The 18,975-nt window shown below is 47.1% G+C and overlaps 1 protein-coding gene across 1 annotated transcript in view; it reads left to right on the forward strand.

The window, feature by feature from the left end:
* The window catches only part of EBF4 (EBF family member 4), a 208,346-nt gene that overhangs the window by 159,129 nt on the left and 30,242 nt on the right, over positions 1–18,975 (forward strand). The window contains exon 11 of the mRNA XM_073562825.1: positions 17,258–17,346. Coding sequence (XP_073418926.1) covers positions 17,258–17,346 — 89 coding nt within the window. The remainder of the gene's footprint in view (positions 1–17,257; positions 17,347–18,975) is intronic.

Below are 18,975 nucleotides of genomic sequence, written 5' to 3' on the forward strand. Positions count from 1 at the left end.
CCTCTCACCCGGGACACTCCTCATTCCAACTACTCCCTTCAGGACGTCGCTTCAGAGTCCCCAAATGCAGCACCAACCGCCATATGAACAGCTTCTATCCACTCTCTGTTCAACAATTAAATCGTCATGTGTAGACTATATACTGTATCTGTCTTGTTGGATGTTACTTGTTGTATCTGTTGTTATATATTATGTTGCCTCTTTGCCACAAAGAATTCCTTGTATATATGTAATATGTACTTGGCGATAATAAATTTGATTGATTGATTGATTGATGTGGCAAAAACACAGCAAGCTAATCTTGATCTAACAGTTTATCGCAGGGGGGTATTTTGGTTGCCCCAGCACTGCTAACAACCTTCCAAGAACTGCGGGGATTTATGTATATCCCACTTTCTCAGTTCCACTTTGGAACTTGCAGCAGTCCGGTATCATGTTTCCCAGTGTAATGAACCCAACAAGAAAACATCAAGAATGCACTAGATAGGACTCTCCATTTGGGAGCAATCCATATCTCAATTTCTGGAAGTCCGAGAATCGTGAAACTTAGGGGTTTAGAAAGCTGGCTTCGTGCCCTTTGCAGAAATGTGAGTTTCATATCTCTGTCACAAGCGAAGTGCACGCTAGGCTTCTTTTAACATTTCCTATACCTGTATTCAAGCTTCATGGTTTCAGAACAAAGCAATGCTTTCCCTTGCAGGGGGGAAGGCTGCGAGAGGAAATGGACGGTTTCATGTTACCAGCAAGCACAGAGCTGATAAGGAGGGGGGTTGCAGCTACATGACAGGCTCGTCTCCTCAGTGTGTAGTAATAGGAGATATCAAGAAGGTTCTAGAAACATCATACTTTACTTTAACATACAGATCTTGCAGACATTTTACATTACAATACTGCTCCCATGTACAAGAATATAACTACTATAATACTGCTCCTATGTACAAGAATATAACTACTATAATACTGCTCCTATGTACAAGAATATAACTACTATAATAATGCCCCTATGTACAAGAATATAACTACTATAATACTGCTCCTATGTACAAGAATATAACTACTATAATACTGCCCCTATGTACAAGAATATAACTACTATAATACTGCTCCTATGTACAAGAATATAACTACTATAATACTGCCCCTATGTACAAGAATATAACTACTATAATACTGCTCCTATGTACAAGAATATAGCTACATAACTACTATAAGCTGCCCCTATATACAAGAATATAACTACTATAATACTGCCTCTATGTACAAGAATATAACTACTATAATACTGCCCCCTATGTACAAGAATATAACTACTATAATACTGCTCCTATGTACAAGAATATAACTACTATAATACTGCTCCTATGTTCAAGAATATAACTACTATAATACTGCCCCTATGTACAAGAATATAACTACTATAATACTGCCCCTATGTACAAGAATATAACTACTATAATACTGCCCCTATGTACAAGAATATAACTACTATAATACTGCTCCTATGTACAAGAATATAACTACTATAATACTGCCCCTATGTACAAGAATATAACTACTATAATACTGCTCCTATGTACAAGAATATAGCTACATAACTACTATAAGCTGCCCCTATATACAAGAATATAACTACTATAATACTGCCTCTATGTACAAGAATATAACTACTATAATACTGCCCCCTATGTACAAGAATATAACTACTATAATACTGCCCCTATGTACAAGAATATAACTATTATAATACTGCCCCCTATGTACAAGAATATAACTACTATAATACTGCTCCTATGTACAATATAACTACTATAATACTGCCCCCTATGTACAAGAATATAACTACTATAATACTGCCCCTATGTACAAGAATATAACTATTATAATACTGCCCCCTATGTACAAGAATATAACTACTATAATACTGCTCCTATGTACAAGAATATAACTACTATAATACTGCTCCTATGTTCAAGAATATAACTACTATAATACTGCCCCTATGTACAAGAATATAACTACTATAATACTGCCCCTATGTACAAGAATATAACTACTATAATACTGCCCCTATGTACAAGAATATAACTACTATAATACTGCTCCTATGTACAAGAATATAACTACTATAATACTGCCCCTATGTACAAGAATATAACTACTATAATACTGCTCCTATGTACAAGAATATAGCTACATAACTACTATAAGCTGCCCCTATATACAAGAATATAACTACTATAATACTGCCTCTATGTACAAGAATATAACTACTATAATACTGCCCCCTATGTACAAGAATATAACTACTATAATACTGCCCCTATGTACAAGAATATAACTATTATAATACTGCCCCCTATGTACAAGAATATAACTACTATAATACTGCTCCTATGTACAATATAACTACTATAATACTGCCCCCTATGTACAAGAATATAACTACTATAATACTGCCTCTATGTACAAGAATATAACTACTATAATACTGCCTCTATGTATAAGAATATAACTACTATAATACTGCCCCCTATAGACAAGAATATAACTACTATAATACTGCCCCCTATGTACAAGAATATAACTACTATAATACTGCCCCTATATGTACAAGAATATAACTACTATAATACTGCCCCTATATGTACAAGAATATAACTACTATAATACTGCCCCTATATGTACAAGAATATAACTACTATAATACTGCCCCTATATGTACAAGAATATAACTACTATAATACTGCCCCTATATGTACAAGAATATAACTACTATAATACTGCCCCTATATGTACAAGAATATAACTACTATAATACTGCCCCCTATGTACAAGAATATAACTACTATAATACTGCTCCCTATGTACAAGAATATAACTACATAACTACTATGATGCTGCCCCTATATACAAGAATATAACTACTATAATACTGCCCCCTATGTACAAGAATATAACTACTATAATACTGCTCCTATGTACAATAATATAACTACTATAATACTGCTCCTATGTACAAGAATATAACTACTATAATACTGCTCCTATGTACAAGAATATATCGACTATAATACTGCTCTTATGTACAAGAATATAACTAGTATAATACTGCTCTTATGTACAAGAATATAACTACTATAATACTGCCTCTATGTACAAGAATATAACTACTATAATACTGCTCCTATGTACAAGAATATAACTACATAGCTACTATAATGCTGCCCCTATAAACAAGAATATAACTACTATAATACTGCCCCTATGTACAAGAATATAACTACTATAATACTACCCCTATGTGCAATAATATAGCTGCTATAATACTGCCCCTATGTACAAGAATATAACTACTATAATACTGCCCCCTATGTACAAGAATATAACTACTATAATACTGCCCCTATATGTACAAGAATATAACTGCTATAATACTGCTCCCTACGTACAAGAATATAATTACATAACTACTATGATGCTGCCCCTATATACAAGAATATAACTGCTATAATACTGCCCCCTATGTACAAGAATATAACTACTATAATACTGCCCCTATGTGCAATAATATAGCTGCTATAAAACTGCCCCTATGTACAAGAATATAACTACTATAATACTGCTCCCTATGTACAGGAATATAACTACTATAATACTGCCCCTATGTACAAGAATATAACTACTATAATACTGCTCCTATGTACAGGAATATAACTACTATAATACTGCTCCTATATACAAGAATATAACTACTATAATACTGCTCCTATGTACAGGAATATAACTACTATAATACTGCCCCTATGTACAAGAATATAACTACTATAATACTGCCCCCTATGTACAGGAATATAACTACTATAATACTGCCCCTATGTACAAGAATATAACTACTATAATACTGCCCCCTATGTACAGGAATATAACTACTATAATACTGCCCCCTATGTACAAGAATATAACTACTATAATACTGCTCCTATGTACCAGAATATAACTACTATAATACTGCCCCTATGTACAAGAATATAACTACTATAATACTGCCCCCTATGTACAGGAATATAACTACTATAATACTGCCCCTATGTACAAGAATATAACTACTATAATACTGCCCCCTATGTACAGGAATATAACTACTATAATACTGCTCCTATGTACAGGAATATAACTACTATAATACTGCCCCTATGTACAAGAATATAACTACTATAATACTGCCCCCTATGTACAGGAATATAACTACTATAATACTGCCCCTATGTACAAGAATATAACTACTATAATACTGCCCCCTATGTACAGGAATATAACTACTATAATACTGCCCCTATGTACAAGAATATAACTACTATAATACTGCCCCCTATGTACAGGAATATAACTACTATAATACTGCCCCCTATGTACAAGAATATAACTACTATAATACTGCCCCTATATACAAGAATATAACTACTATAATGCTGCCGCTATGTACAAGAATATAACTACTATAATACTGCCCCCTATATACAAGAATATAACTACTATAATACTGCCCCCTATGTACAAGAATATAACTACTATAATACTGCCCCCTATGTACAAGAATATAACTACTATAATACTGCCCCCTATATACAAGAATATAACTACTATAATACTGCCCCCTATGTACAAGAATATAACTACTATAATACTGCCCCCTATATACAAGAATATAACTACTATAATACTGCCCCCTATATACAAGAATATAACTACTATAATACCGCTCCTATGTACAAGAATATAACTACTATAATACTGCTCCTATGTACAAGAATATAACTACTATAATACTGCCCCCTATGTACAAGAATATAACTACTATAATACTGCCCCCTATGTACAAGAATATAACTACTATAATACTGCTCCTATGTACAAGAATATAGCTACTATAATACAGCCCCTATGTACAGGAATATAACTACTATAATACTGCCCCCTATGGATCAGAAGTGCTGTAGCGTTTCTGTCCTCCACGTTTGCTGCTCGATCTCCTGAGAGCCTTTGTGGATAGTGATGGATCTCAGTCTTATGGCCAAACCCCAGGAACTTGAAATTTCTAGAAACGTCTTAGAGGAGTGTGATGAAATGTGCGAAAAGCAGCTGCTAACAGGAAATTAATTGCCCTGCCTGGAAAACTTCCGACTTGGACTTTTCTCCCAGTAATGCTTGGATATTGGATGCCACCCAGTGAACGCTGCTCCTCCGCCGCCCCGGAGCAGATGCTTACATGAAGTCAATCATTTCTGGCCAGCTTCATTTTTTTCCTTCCGGGCGGATTGGTCTACAAGTTCTGAGTTGCTCCATTTCTCGTTGAGACCTTGTTTCTGTTGTAACAACATGTGGTCCCAATTATTTGGAAATATTTTTCTTGCTGCAGAATGTTTTACAGAACGGTCGATAGAACATGAAGAATGAGGGAGATCATTAATTCCTGACACGAGAGGAAGAGCGTAATCCGGGGAGAATTTCCACAATGACAGCTCCCATCTTCTGTGTAGTCACACCATAGATCCAAGGATTCAATAAAAAGTGCTCGAACCAATCAGGTGTCGTAAACATTGTTGACACCCGTATACGGTGATGGACCCAACCGGAAGGTTTTGGAATTCGTGCAGTCGTCTCCCGTGATGTGACTGTTAGGACTGTGATGCCACCAACCTCTTGACGTTCTCCATCTTATACAGTATGTGGACCCACAAAACTTAGAAGCCCAACACAAGTCTGGACCACTCCTTGGGCTGCCTCCTTACTTTGTGGGACATCATCTATTTCAGGAAATGGACGTTCTCGTTATCTCAGTACCTGGGTATCATGTTGGTTCCTGCCGCGGTGCAACTGATCTTCTGGATTGTGGGGTCTTGTTACCATCCCAAATGCCCAAGTTTCTATTACAGTTTTGGGGCCAGTGAAGGGGCAGGAGGCCACCATTGTACATGGAGGTTATCAGGACTTATAGAAGATGCCCATTGAAGTCCGTCCAGGAGAAAACACATCACACGTACAGTGTGTACAATATCCCGGCTCAGTGCGGCAGTAATCTGACTCTCACTTTCCACTCAGATTGCAAATTGGGAGTAAATCACACCCTGATGTGGGCAACATGGCCCAGACACAACTCGCTGCCACTACCCACCAACTCCTGGTCCAACAGTTACCCAACACACAACACTGCTCTCCAACAAGGAAAGGGTTAAAGGGATTGTCGGCCGGGTTGTGCAGATCACCTGTTCTCAGAATCGTGCAGGACACCTGTGGGCATGGTCGTGCGGGGCACCTGTGGGCATGGTCGTGCGGGGCACCTGTGGGCATGGTCGTGCGGGGCACCTATGGCATGGTTGTGCAGGTCACCTGTGGGCATGGTCGTGCGGGGCACTTGTGGGCATGGTCGTGCGGGGCACCTATGGCATGGTCGTGTGGGGCACCTGTAGGCATGGTCGTGCAGGGCACCTATGGCATGGCCGTGCAGGGCACCTATACCATGATCGTGCGGGGCACCTATGGCATGGTCGTGCGGGGCACTTGTGGGCATGGTCATGCAGGGCACCTGTAGACAGGGTCATGCTGCAGCAGCCTTTTCAGAGAGCACAGAGTTTTAAACGCTGAACCCGGAGAGACCGGACAGTCATGAGGAGAGGGGCAGAGAGAAGTCGTCCAGGGACCTGACTAAACCAGTCATCCAGGCACATGGTGGCTAGTGGCTTCTAGCAGTGTATACATCCCCATCCTACAGGGGTCGGTCTGTGGTCCCGGCTGCCATCCTACAGGGGCCGGTCAGTGGTCCCAGCTGCCATCCTACAGGGGCCGGTCAGTGGTCCCAGCTGCCATCCTATAGAGGCTGGTATGTGTTCCTGGCTGCCATCCTACAGGGGCCGGTCAGTGGTCCCAGCTGCCATCCTACAGAGGCCGGTCTGTGTTCCTGGCTGCCATTCTACAGTGGCCGGTCTGTGTTCCTGGCTGCCATTCTACAGGGGCCGGTCTGTGGTCCTGGCTGCCATCCTACAGGGGCCCATATAGACAAAAGAAAGAGTAGCATCCAATCCGGGTGAAAAAATTGACCAAAAATTTATTCTTCCAATACCAAATACGTTTTGGCCGAAACGTTCTGTTTGGTATTGGCAGAATAAATTTTTGGACAGTTTTTTCACCTGCATTGGATGCTGCTCTTTCTTTTGTCTATATGGATTTCTCTGTTCATCTGGGTTCCTGAACTTGGAGCGTGCATCCTCAATATCCCTGCTGTGCTGTCGGCTGTCTTTTTATAGTATCCTACAGGGGCCGGTCTGTGGTCCTGGCTGCTATCCTACAGGGGCCTGTCTGTGGTCCTGGCTGCCATCATACAGGGGCCGATCTGTGGTCCTGACTGCTATCCTACAGGGGCCGGTCTGTGGTCCTGGCTGCCATCATACAGGGGCCGATCTGTGGTCCTGACTGCTATCCTACAGGGGCCTGTCTGTGGTCCTGGCTGCCATCCTACAGGGGCCGATCTGTGGTCCTGACTGCTATCCTACAGGGGCCGGTCTGTGGTCCTGGCTGCCATCATACAGGGGCCGATCTGTGGTCCTGACTGCTATCCTACAGGGGCCTGTCTGTGGTCCCGGCTGCCATCCTACAGTGGCCAGTCTGTGGTCCTGGCTGCCATCCTACAGGGGCCTGTCTGTGGTCCCGGCTGCCATCCTACAGGGGCCGGTCTGTGGTCCGGCTGCCATCCTACAGGGGCCGGTCTGTGGTCCCGGCTGCCATCCTACAGGGGCCGGTCTGTGGTCCCGGCTGCCATCCTACTGGGGCCGGTCTGTGGTCCCGGCTGCCATCCTACTGGGGCCGGTCTGTGGTCCCGGCTGCCATCCTACTGGGGCCGGTCTGTGGTCCTGGCTGCCATCCTACAGTGGCCGGTCTGTGGTCCTGGCTGCCATCCTACAGTGGCCTGTCTGTGGTCCCGGCTGCTATCCTACAGAGGCCGGTCTGTGGTCCTGACTACCATCCTACAGGGGCCGGTCTGTGGTCCTGGTTGCCATCCTACAGTGGCCGGTCTGTGGTCCTGGCTGCCATCCTACAAGGGCCGGTCTGTGGTTTCGGCTGCCATCCTACAGAGGCCGGTCTGTGGTCCTGACTGCCATCCTACAGGGGCCGGTCTGTGGTCCTGGCTGCCATCCTACAGTGGCCGGTCTGTGGTCCTGGCTGCCATCCTACAGTGGCCGGTCTGTGGTCCTGGCTGCCATCCTACAGTGGCCGGTCTGTGGTCCTGGCTGCCATCCTACAGTGGCCGGTCTGTGGTCCTGGCTGCCATCCTACAGGGGCCGGTCTGTGGTCCTGGCTGCCATCCCACAGGGGCCGGTCTGTGGTCCTGGCTGCCATCCCACAGTGGCCGGTCTGTGGTCCTGGCTGATATCCTACAGGAGCCGGGTTGTGGTCCCGGCAGATATCCTACAGGGGCCGGTCTGTAGTCCCGGCTGCCATCCTACAAGTGCTTCTTGGCGCCGGAGTAGGAGAAAAGATGCTGTGGTCTTCTGGCTCTGCTCCGTCGCAGTAACCCCATGACAGTTTCCATCTCAGGTTTTAACTGTTTAGTGGCCGATGTGAACACGCTCTTATTTTCCATGGATACCAACTTATACTCCAGTTCATCTGGTTCATTTTTTTCGGTAGAGTTTGGTTGTCATAGTGCAGGAGAGTGGAGCACGGTGCGGAAGAGCTGGACGTGATGCAGAAGAGCGGGTGCGGAGAGTGGGTCGTGGTGCAGGAAAGCGGGTTGCAGTGCGGGAGAGCGGGACACTGTGCAGGAGAGTGGGTTGTGGTACAGGAGTGTTGGGAGCGGTGCAGGAGAGCAGGGAGCTGTGCAGAAGAGCGGGACGCGATGCAGGAGAGCGGATCGTGGTGCAGGAAAATGGGGCGCGGTGCAGCAAAGTGGGTTGTGGTGTGGGGAGCGGTGTGGGAGAGTGGGACGCGATGCAGGAGAGCGGTTTGCGGTACAGGAGAGTGGGGAGCAGCGCGGGAGAGTGAGTTGCTGTGCGGGAGAGTGGGTCACGGTGCAGGAAAGTGGGGTGCAGTGCAGCAAAGTGGGTTGTGGTGCGAGGAGCGGTGCGGGAGAGCAGGACGTGATGCAGGAGAGCGGATTGCGGTACAGGAGCGTGGGAAGCAGTACAGGACAGCGGGTTGCGGTGCAGGAAAGCGGGGCGTGGAGCAGGGGAGCGGGACGCGGTGCAGGAGAGCGGGACGTGGTGCAGGAGAGCGGGACGTGGTGCAGGAGAGCGGGACACGGTGCAGGAGAGCAGGACGCGGTGCAGGACACGGTGCGGAGAGTGGGGCGCCGTGCAGGAGAGTGGCTAGAGGATAAATGATGCGCACTCAGTTATAGTGGGACAAAGAAAATGAAGGCGTGCTGACTGCAAATTACACATAGAAAAGACAGTATATAATACAAGGCAAGATTCCAAAAATCACCCCTGGGGATAGTTATAATGGGAATACTAAACATAAGTGGATATGTACCAAGATCCCAGTTCCACACCTATGAGGACATATAGTTAGGAAACTGACTATCAGGTAGAGGACATAAAGTGCATAGTGCAGATACACAAGTCATGACCATTTAAGAAAGCTTACCCATAGTGAAATTGCAGGTGCAAGGAATCCCCAGGAGAGGCCCTGGACGCGCGTTTTCGCGTGATGCTTTATGTCCTCTATTATGTCCTCTATTATGTCTTTTCTATGTGTAATTTTTTACCAGTAAAGCTTGTTTAAATTTTTTATTTTTTTGAAGTCAGTACTTCTTCATTTTCTTTGTGCCAATATATCTTATGGAGTTTCTTCTTATTGATTTTCTAATATAATTATCCTTTTTACATGAGACTAGATGTTCCATGTATAGCTGTTTTGTTTGTCTTTGTGTATCAGCTAACAGCCCTCAGCTATAGTGTAGGTGCAGGCTGAACATGGACCGAGTCCAGTAACGGCAATAACCAGGAGAGGGAACAGCTGCACTCAGAGTCTTGTAAGGTTGCACAAAAGAATTTATATTTATTTCATGTATAAGAAATGTTCACCACAGAAAAAGAAAATAATAAGTGAAAACAACCTTGTTTTCACTTACTATTTTCTTTTTCTGTGGTGAACATTTCTTGCACATGAAATAAATATCTGAACTGTTGGGTCACGCCATCAGTACATCATCAGGGGTAACGGTAGAGCCCCATCATCAGTGGAGTATCAGGGGTAATGGTAGAGCCCCACCATCAGTACATCATCAGGGGTAATGGTAGAGCCCCGCCATCAGTGGAGTATCAGGGGTAATGTTAGAGCCCCACCATCAGTACATCATCAGGGGTAATGGTAGAGCCCCGCCATCAGTGGAGTATCAGGGGTAATGTTAGAGCCCCACCATCAGTACATCATCAGGGGTAATGGTAGAGCCCTGCCATCAGTGGAGTATCAGGGGTAATGTTAGAGCCCCACCATCAGTGGAGTATCAGGGGTAATGTTAGAGCCCCACCATCAGTACATCATCAGGGTTAATGGTAGAGCCCCGCCATCAGTGGAGTATCAGGGGTAATGGTAGAGCCCCACCATCAGTACATCATCAGGGGTAATGTTAGAGCCCCACCATCAGTGGAGTATCAGGGGTAATGTTAGAGCCCCACCATCAGTACATCATCAGGGTTAATGGTAGAGCCCCGCCATCAGTGGAGTATCAGGGGTAATGTTAGAGCCCCACCATCAGTACATCATCAGGGGTAATGGTAGAGCCCCGCCATCAGTGGAGTATCAGGGGTAATGTTAGAGCCCCACCATCAGTACATCATCAGGGGTAATGGTAGAGCCCTGCCATCAGTGGAGTATCAGGGGTAATGTTAGAGCCCCACCATCAGTGGAGTATCAGGGGTAATGTTAGAGCCCCACCATCAGTACATCATCAGGGTTAATGGTAGAGCCCCGCCATCAGTGGAGTATCAGGGGTAATGTTAGAGCCCCACCATCAGTACATCATCAGGGGTAATGTTAGAGCCCTGCCATCAGTGGAGTATCAGGGGTAATTGTAGAGCCCCACCATTAGTACATGATCAGGGGTAGTGGTAGAGCCCCGCCATCAGTGGAGTATCAGGGGTAATGGTAGAGCCCCACCATCAGTACATCATCAGGGGTAATGGTAGAGCCCCGCCATCAGTGGAGTATCAGGGGTAATTGTAGAGCCCCACCATCAGTACATCATCAGGGGTAATGGTAGAGCCCCGCCATCAGTGCATCATCTGGAAGATAATGGTAGATCCCCGCCATTGGTGCAGCATCTGGGAGGTAATGGTAGAGCCCCGCCATCAGTGCAGCATCTGGGGGATAACGGTAGAGCCCCACCATCAGTGCATCATCTGGGGGATAATGGTAGATCCCTGCCATCGGTGCAGCATCTGGGGGATAATGGTAGAGCCCCTCCATCAGGGGAGTATCAGGGATAATGGTATAGCCCCACCATCAGTGCAGCATCAGGGATAATGGTAGAGCCTCACCATCAGTGCAGCATCTGGGGATAATGGTAGAGCGCCGCCATCAGTAGAGTATCAGGGGTAATGGTAGAGCCCCGCAATCAGTGCATCATCTGGGAGATAATGGTAGATCCCCGCCATTGGTGCAGCATCTGGGAGGTAATGGTAGAGCCCCGCCATTGGTGCAGCATCTGGGAGGTAATGGTAGAGCCCCGCCATCTGTACAGCATCTGGGAGGTAATGGTAGAGCCCCGCCATCTGTACAGCATCTGGGGGATAATGGTAGAGCCCCGCCATCAGTGCAGCATCTGGGGGATAATGGTAGATCCCCGCCATTGGTGCAGCATCTGGGAGATAATGGTAGATCCCCGCCATTGGTGCAGCATCTGGGAGATAATGGTAGATCCCCGCCATTGGTGCAGCATCTGGGAGGTAATGGTAGAGCCCCGCCATCTGTACAGCATCTGGGAGGTAATGGTAGAGCCCCGCCATCTGTACAGCATCTGGGGGATAATGGTAGAGCCCCGCCATCAGTGCAGCATCTGGGGGATAATGGTAGATCCCCGCCATCTGTGCAGCATCTGGGGGATAATGGTAGATCCCCGCCATTGGTGCATCATCTGGGAGATAATGGTAGATCCCCGCCATTGGTGCAGCATCTGGGAGATAATGGTAGATCCCCGCCATTGGTGCAGCATCTGGGAGGTAATGGTAGAGCCCCGCCATCTGTACAGCATCTGGGAGGTAATGGTAGAGCCCCGCCATCTGTACAGCATCTGGGGGATAATGGTAGAGCCCCGCCATCTGTACAGCATCTGGGGGATAATGGTAGAACCCGCCATCAGTGCAGCATCTGGGGGATAATGGTAGATCCCCGCCATCTGTGCAGCATCTGGGGGATAATGGTAGAGCCCCGCCATTGGTGCAGTATCTGGGAGGTAATGGTAGAGCCCCGCCATCAGTGCAGCATCTGGGGGATAACGGTAGAGCCCCGCCATTAGTGCATCATAATTGTAGAGCTCCAACATCAGTGCAGTCCTGATGACATTTCTCACCTCAGCCCGATGGGAGTGATGTTCCAGTGTAAAGATGATAACTGTGTCTGATGATCCCTGAGATCCGACAACTGCTGGAACTAATGAGGACCGAAAACCAGGAGTAGTCAGAGAACGGAGCAGAAAAGTACATTTTTTTATTATGTATTTATATAGCACCATTGATTCCATGGTGTTGTACATGAGAAGGGGTTACGTACAAATTACAGATATCACTTACAGTAACCTAACAATGACAGACTGATATAGAGGGGAGAGAGGACCCTGCCCTTTCGGGCTTACATGCTACAGGATGGTGGCGAAGGAGACAGTAGGTTGGTGGGTTGCAGCAGTTTCGGTGTTGGTTGAGGTGATATCTCCGGTAGTGGGGGAGAGAGAAGGAGGCAGTGGGGATCATTGCAGGCTGTAGGCTTTCTTGAAGAGGTGGGTTTTCAGGTTCTGTCTGAAGGATCCAAATGTGGTTGATAGTCGGACTTGTTGGGGCAAAGAATTCCAGAGGATGGGGGCTATTCGGGAGAAGTCTTGGAGGCGGTTGGGTAAGGAACGAATAAGTGTGGAGGAGAGGAGGTGGTCTTGGGAGGATCGGAGACTACGTGAGGGAAGGTATCGGGAGATTAGATCAGAGACATATGGGGGAGACAGGTTATAGATGGCCTTGTAGGTCAGTATTAGTAATTTGAACTGGATACGCTGAGGGAATGGGAGCCAGTGAAGAGATTTGCAGAGGGGAGAAGCGGAGGAGTAGCGAGGAGAGAGATGAATTAGTCGGGCAGCAGAGTTAAGGATGGACTGGAGAGGTGCAAGGGTGTTAGCAGGGAGACCACAGAAAAGGATGTTGCAATAGTCGAGGCGGAAGATGATGAGGGCATGCCCAAGCATTTTAGTAGATTGAGGGTTGAGGAAGGGATGGATTCTGGAAATATTTTTGAGCTGGAGGCGACAGGAGGTAGAAAGAGCTTGGATGTGCGGTTTGAAGGACAGGGCAGAGTAAAAGGTTACTCCGAGGCAGCGGACTTCCAGTACTGGGGAAAGCGTGATGTCATTAATTGTTATAGCTAGGTCGGGTAAGGAAGATCTGTGAGATGGAGGAAAGATGATGAGTTAAGATTTGTCCACATTGAGCTTGAGGAAGCGAGAGGAGAAGAAGGAGGATATGGCTGATAGACACTCTGAGATTCTGGACAGCAGAGAGGTGACGTCTGGGCCAGAGAGGTAGATCTGAGTGTCATCAGCATAAAGGTGGTACTGGAATCCGTGGGACTTTGAGTTGCCCCAGACCAAGTGTATAGATTGAGAAGAGTAGGGGTCCTAAAACAGCCTTGGGGGACTCCAACAGAGAGAGGGTGGGATGAGGAGGTCATGTGGGAGTGGGAGACGCTGAATGTGCGGTTGGAAAGGTATGAGGAGATCAAGGATAGGGCGAGGTCTTTGATGCCGAAGGAGGAGAGGATCTGTAGTAAGAGGCAGTGGTCAACTGTGTCGAATGCAGAGGACAGGTCTAGAAGCAGGAGTATAGAGTATTGTCCATTTGATTTGGCTGTAAGTAGGTCATTAGTAATTTTGGTCAGGGCTGTCTCAGTGGAGTGATGGGGGCGGAAGCCAGATTGTAGATTGTCAAAGAGTAAGTTAGATGAGAGGTGGGAGGAAAGTTCAGCGTGGACGTGCTGCTCCAGGAGTTTGGAAGCGAATGGGAGCAACGATATTGGGCGATAGCTGGACATAGCGGTTGGGTCGAGGGTTGGCTTTTTAAGGATAGGCGTGATTGTGGAATGTTTGAAAGCAGAAGGGAAGGTACTGGACGTTAGCGATAGGTTGAAGAGGTGGGTTAGGGATGGGGTGAGTGTGGTGGGGAGGTTGGGGAGGTGGTGGAATGGAATGGGGTCAAGTGCACAGGTTGTGAAGTGCGATTTGGAAAAGAGACAATTAAGCTCCCCTTCAGTGATGTTGGAGAGGGAGGTTATGGGGTTTGGGCATTGGTCTGGTATACAAAGGGGTTGTGGTGGTTGAACGATGAAGACTTGCCTTGTTTGGTCAATCTTATTTTTGAAGTGGGTGGCAAAGTCCTCGGCAGAGATGAGGGAGGTTGGAGGAGGCAGTGGTGGGCGGAGGAGGGAGTTAAAAGTTTTGAATAACTGTTTGGGGTTGTAAGGCCTGTTTAGCAGAGGTGAGGACACATTTGAAAGCGAGTGTTGCCTGTTTGAATGCGGTGAAGTCGTCTTGTGAATTTGTTTTCTTCCATCGACGCGCTGCAATCCTGGACACTTGCCGGAGCTTTTTAGTGGTGTTATTGTGCCAGGGTTATCTGTTGATACGTCGCATTCTGCCATGAACTAGAGGGGCAACCGCGTCAATAGCTGATGCGAGAGTAGCATTGTAGAACGCAGTGGCAGTGTCTATGTCGTGGAGTGAGGCTATGGATGCCAGTGGTAGAATAGAGTTAGAGAGCGCGTGGGTGTCTAGGTCTGCAAAGTTTCTGCGGGGGTGCGCGTGTTGCTGGATATGGGTGACAGATGAGTAGGACAGGGATGAGAGTGAGTAGATGGTGGTCAGATAGAGGGAGAGGGGACGTGGTGAAGGTAGAAAAAGAGCAGAGGTGGATGACGACCAAGTCTAATGTATGTCCGTCTGTGTGGGTGGCTGAGGAGGACCACTGAGTAAGTCCAAAGGATGAAGTAAGGGACAGGAGTTTGGAGGCTGCTGACTGAAGGGTATCAGTGGGGATGTTGAAGTCACCCATGATGACAGTGGGGATGTCAGTTGAAAGAAAATGAAGAAGCCAGGTAGAGAATTGGTCAATGAAGGCAGTGGTCGGGCCTGGAGGTCGGTATATGACAGCCACTTGGAGGTTGGAGGGAGAGTAGATGCGGACAGAGTGGACTTGAAAAGTGGGGAGGATAAGGGAGGGAACACGTGGGATTGGGTTAAAGGTGCAGTTGGAAGAAAGGAGAAGACCCACTCCTCCACCATGTCTATTGCCAGGGCGAGGAGTGTGGGTGAAGTGGAGGCCGCTGTAACACAGTGCAGCAGGGGAGGCGGTGTCAGAGGGTGTCAGCCAGGTTTCTGTGAGGCCAAGGAAGGCAAGATTGCGAGAGAAAGAGGTCATGAATTACATGGAGCTTATTGCAGATGGAGCGGGCATTTCAAAGTGCTCCCAAGAGAGGGAGGAGGGGGGTGAGTGTCAATGGCACGGGTTTTAAGTTGGAAAGATTGCGGTAGTTTTTATTAGATAGGGAGTGGTAGGAAGGGGTAGTTATGGGGGGTATGAGCTGTGGGGGTCCAGGATTGGGAGATATGTCGCCAGCAGTGAGGAGAAGCAGAGAAAGGGAGAGCAGATGGGAGGAGAGTGGGTGGCTTGTTTTATGTTTCATTCGGACAGGTTTGAGGTTGAGGAGCAGGTCAGCAGAGGAGGTCAGGTGGGGAGGAAAGAGAGAAGGGCAGATGATTGTTTGGTTAGAGGGTGCTGGGGTTTGAGGATAGGGAAGGAGAGTGAGGATTAAAGGAGCAAACACTGTGAGCCATATGTAAACATGGTGGAGGAGTAGGAAGGTTAATAGAAAAGCTAAAGGCCCCGTCACACTAAGCGACTTACCAGCGATCCTGAGACCGATATGAAGGTGTCAGGATCGCTAGTAAGTCGCTATGTGATTGCTGGCCATCCCTGTAAAAAATAGAATCAAAATAAAAAATATAGTTATTCTCACCTTCCGACGTCCCGTTCAGCCATCCTGCCTCTCTCCACGCTCCGGTCCCAGTGATCCTTTGCACGAATGACCGCGAGATGTCACGGTCTCGAGGGATAACAAAGTCTCGCGGTCATTCGTGCAAAGGATCACTGGGACCGGAGCGTGGAGAGAGGCAGGATGGCTGAACGGGACGTCGGAAGGTGAGAATAACTATATTTTTTATTTTTTTTATTATTTTTTTACACCTGATCGCTGGTCTCCCGCTGTCACACACAGCGATGCGTGCTGGCCAGCGGGAGACCAGCGACCAAAGAAATCTCCAGAGGTTTCTTGCAGCGATCAGCGATACCGGCAGGGGGGCCGCTCGCTGATCGCTGTCACACACAGCGATCTCGCTGGTGAGATCAGCAGCGATCTCGCTACCGAGATCGCTTAGTGAGACGGGGCCTTAAGTCCAAGTAAAAAAAAGTGCTTACTCAGCAGACATACCCAAAAGAGACAGGTACATAGTGTGGGGTCCTGACTCCTGCCGTGACTAATTGCCGTAGTAATAACTGCATCTTCACGATACGTTTGCTGCAGTGATACTTATGCTGCAGGGAGACACGTGCCTAACCCCGCATTTCAGTGTAGTGTGGCAGTATAAGCTCTGCACTATATCATACGGGCTGCACATGGCGGTATTATGTCAACTGCACGTGGCAGTGTGATGTGTGCAGTATGGTGGTTAGTTATGGTATATTGTATAAATAGCGGGCTGGGCTCATCTTGAAAGATGTTCATTAGTACGGTAGATGATCTTAATAGTGTTGACGATGTACCATTCTGTACACTCATCGGACCCCCATGTGTGACTCATCGGACCCCCGTGTGTGACTCATCGGACCTCCATGTGTGACTCATCGGACCCCCGTGTGTGACTCATCGGACCTCCATGTGTGACTCATCGGACCCCCATGTGTGACTCATCGGACCTCCATGTGTGATCTCTCTTCTCCTTTCTTTCCAGCTCTGAATGAACCCACGATAGACTACGGCTTCCAGAGATTACAGAAGATGGTGCCCCGGCATCCAGGAGACCCCGAGAGATTACCCAAGGTACGGACCCCTGCCCCCCTCATGTGAGAGTGACATGACTGCCGGCCCGGAGGTAAGATCAGATCCAGCACTAAGAATACTGGGACGTGACACAAAGTGGAGCCACAGACGTGTCTGCCGGCAGTAGATTACCAGGAGAGGTCCGGTGCTAGGGTGTGACACGTGAGATCGTAAGTGGTGGCCACGGCCGGCACCGATATTTGGGCACAATGTGGGGCACTATACAGGGAGAAGCTATAGTGGGACGCACCACGCGGGATACAAATGTGACCCAACAAGCACTCATGTCCGTGGACCCGTCTTCACCTCGCTGGTCTCATCGATCGGTGTGCCTGGACAAGATTATGTAGTGGCTCCAACCTCCTGCATTGTGGTATATACTTTATGTAGCTGCACAGACTCGTGTGGGCATCAGCCGTCCCTGCTCCCGATCCCTTGCTCCGGCTCTGATTATTTCGTCCTTGCTCCCGATCTCTTGCTCCGGCTCTTGTCATATGCCGTCCCTTGCTCTGGCTCTAATCATTATCCGCCCCTGCTCCCGGTCCCTTGCTCTGGCTCTAATCATTATCCGCCCCTGCTCCCGGTCCCTTGCTCTGGCTGTTGTGAGTTCATTTTCCCCTCCGTCACTGAGGCCTGGTGAACTCCCTATTCTAGTGAAGGAAGGTAGTGAGCCTGATTATCAGGCACCTGGGACTAATGAAGACGATTGGCTGAGTGGAGTCACTGACTGGATTTAAGGCAGCCTACGCCCTTTCTGCCCTGCGGGTGATTTCTCTGTGGACTCTTGGACTCCAGTCTGATTCCTGCTCTCCTAAAGCTAAGTTTTCTGTTTTGCCTTTTTTGCATCTAAGATTTGTTTTTGTTTTTCTTGCTTTTTGGATTCTGCCACTCCCTGCTGGAGTGTGCAGTGTTCCGTTAGCTCTGTCTTCTGAAAGTACCTGAGTGCTGATTTAGTTTTTGAAGCTTAGTTGCTTCAGGGCCATTTTTATATCAGCTTGTTGGCTTTTGTCTCTGATAGGGTTTTGGCAGATTGCAGACAGCAGCCTTCCTATCCGTTCCTATCTAGGTAGTTTTTGGGCCCCGTCTTTGCTCAGTCTGTCTTGCTTTCTGTGTAAGTGTTTTCATCTTGCTTCACTGTCATTATATGTGGGGGGCTGCCTATTGCTTTGGGGTCTGCTCTGGGGCAGTTAGATTTCCCCTTTGCTTCTTTAGGCCTATGTATCTCTCCGGCTGTGATCGAGGGGTCTAGGTCATCGTAGGAACCCCCCACGGCTACTGCTAGTTGTGTTGATAGGTTCAGGGGTCTGCAATCTGATAGTTGCCAACTTCTCTGGTTTTCTGGACTTAGCTAGCATTTCTGTTTTTGTCTCCTACGGTGACTCAATCATAACAGAATCACCCGCCAAACCGCAGATCCTGGGGTACTCAATAGGAGGAAAGAATTGTGTTTAAAAAAAAAAAAAAAAAAAAAAAAAGGGTGTGTGTATATTCTTTCCTCTATATCTCTGAGGCCATAGGGGGAATTTTTTTTTCTCTCAATGGAGGTAAAGCAAGTGTCTGATCGTGTGGAGCAGCTTGCTGCTGAAGTGCGAGGAATTTCCGCCTACCTTGCTCGTTCACATGCTGTTG

The sequence above is a fragment of the Dendrobates tinctorius genome, unplaced genomic scaffold (genome assembly GCF_039654945.1).
Source record: "Dendrobates tinctorius isolate UK_male_01 unplaced genomic scaffold, ASM3965494v1 ptg000367l, whole genome shotgun sequence".
Taxonomy (NCBI): Eukaryota; Metazoa; Chordata; class Amphibia; order Anura; family Dendrobatidae; genus Dendrobates; species Dendrobates tinctorius.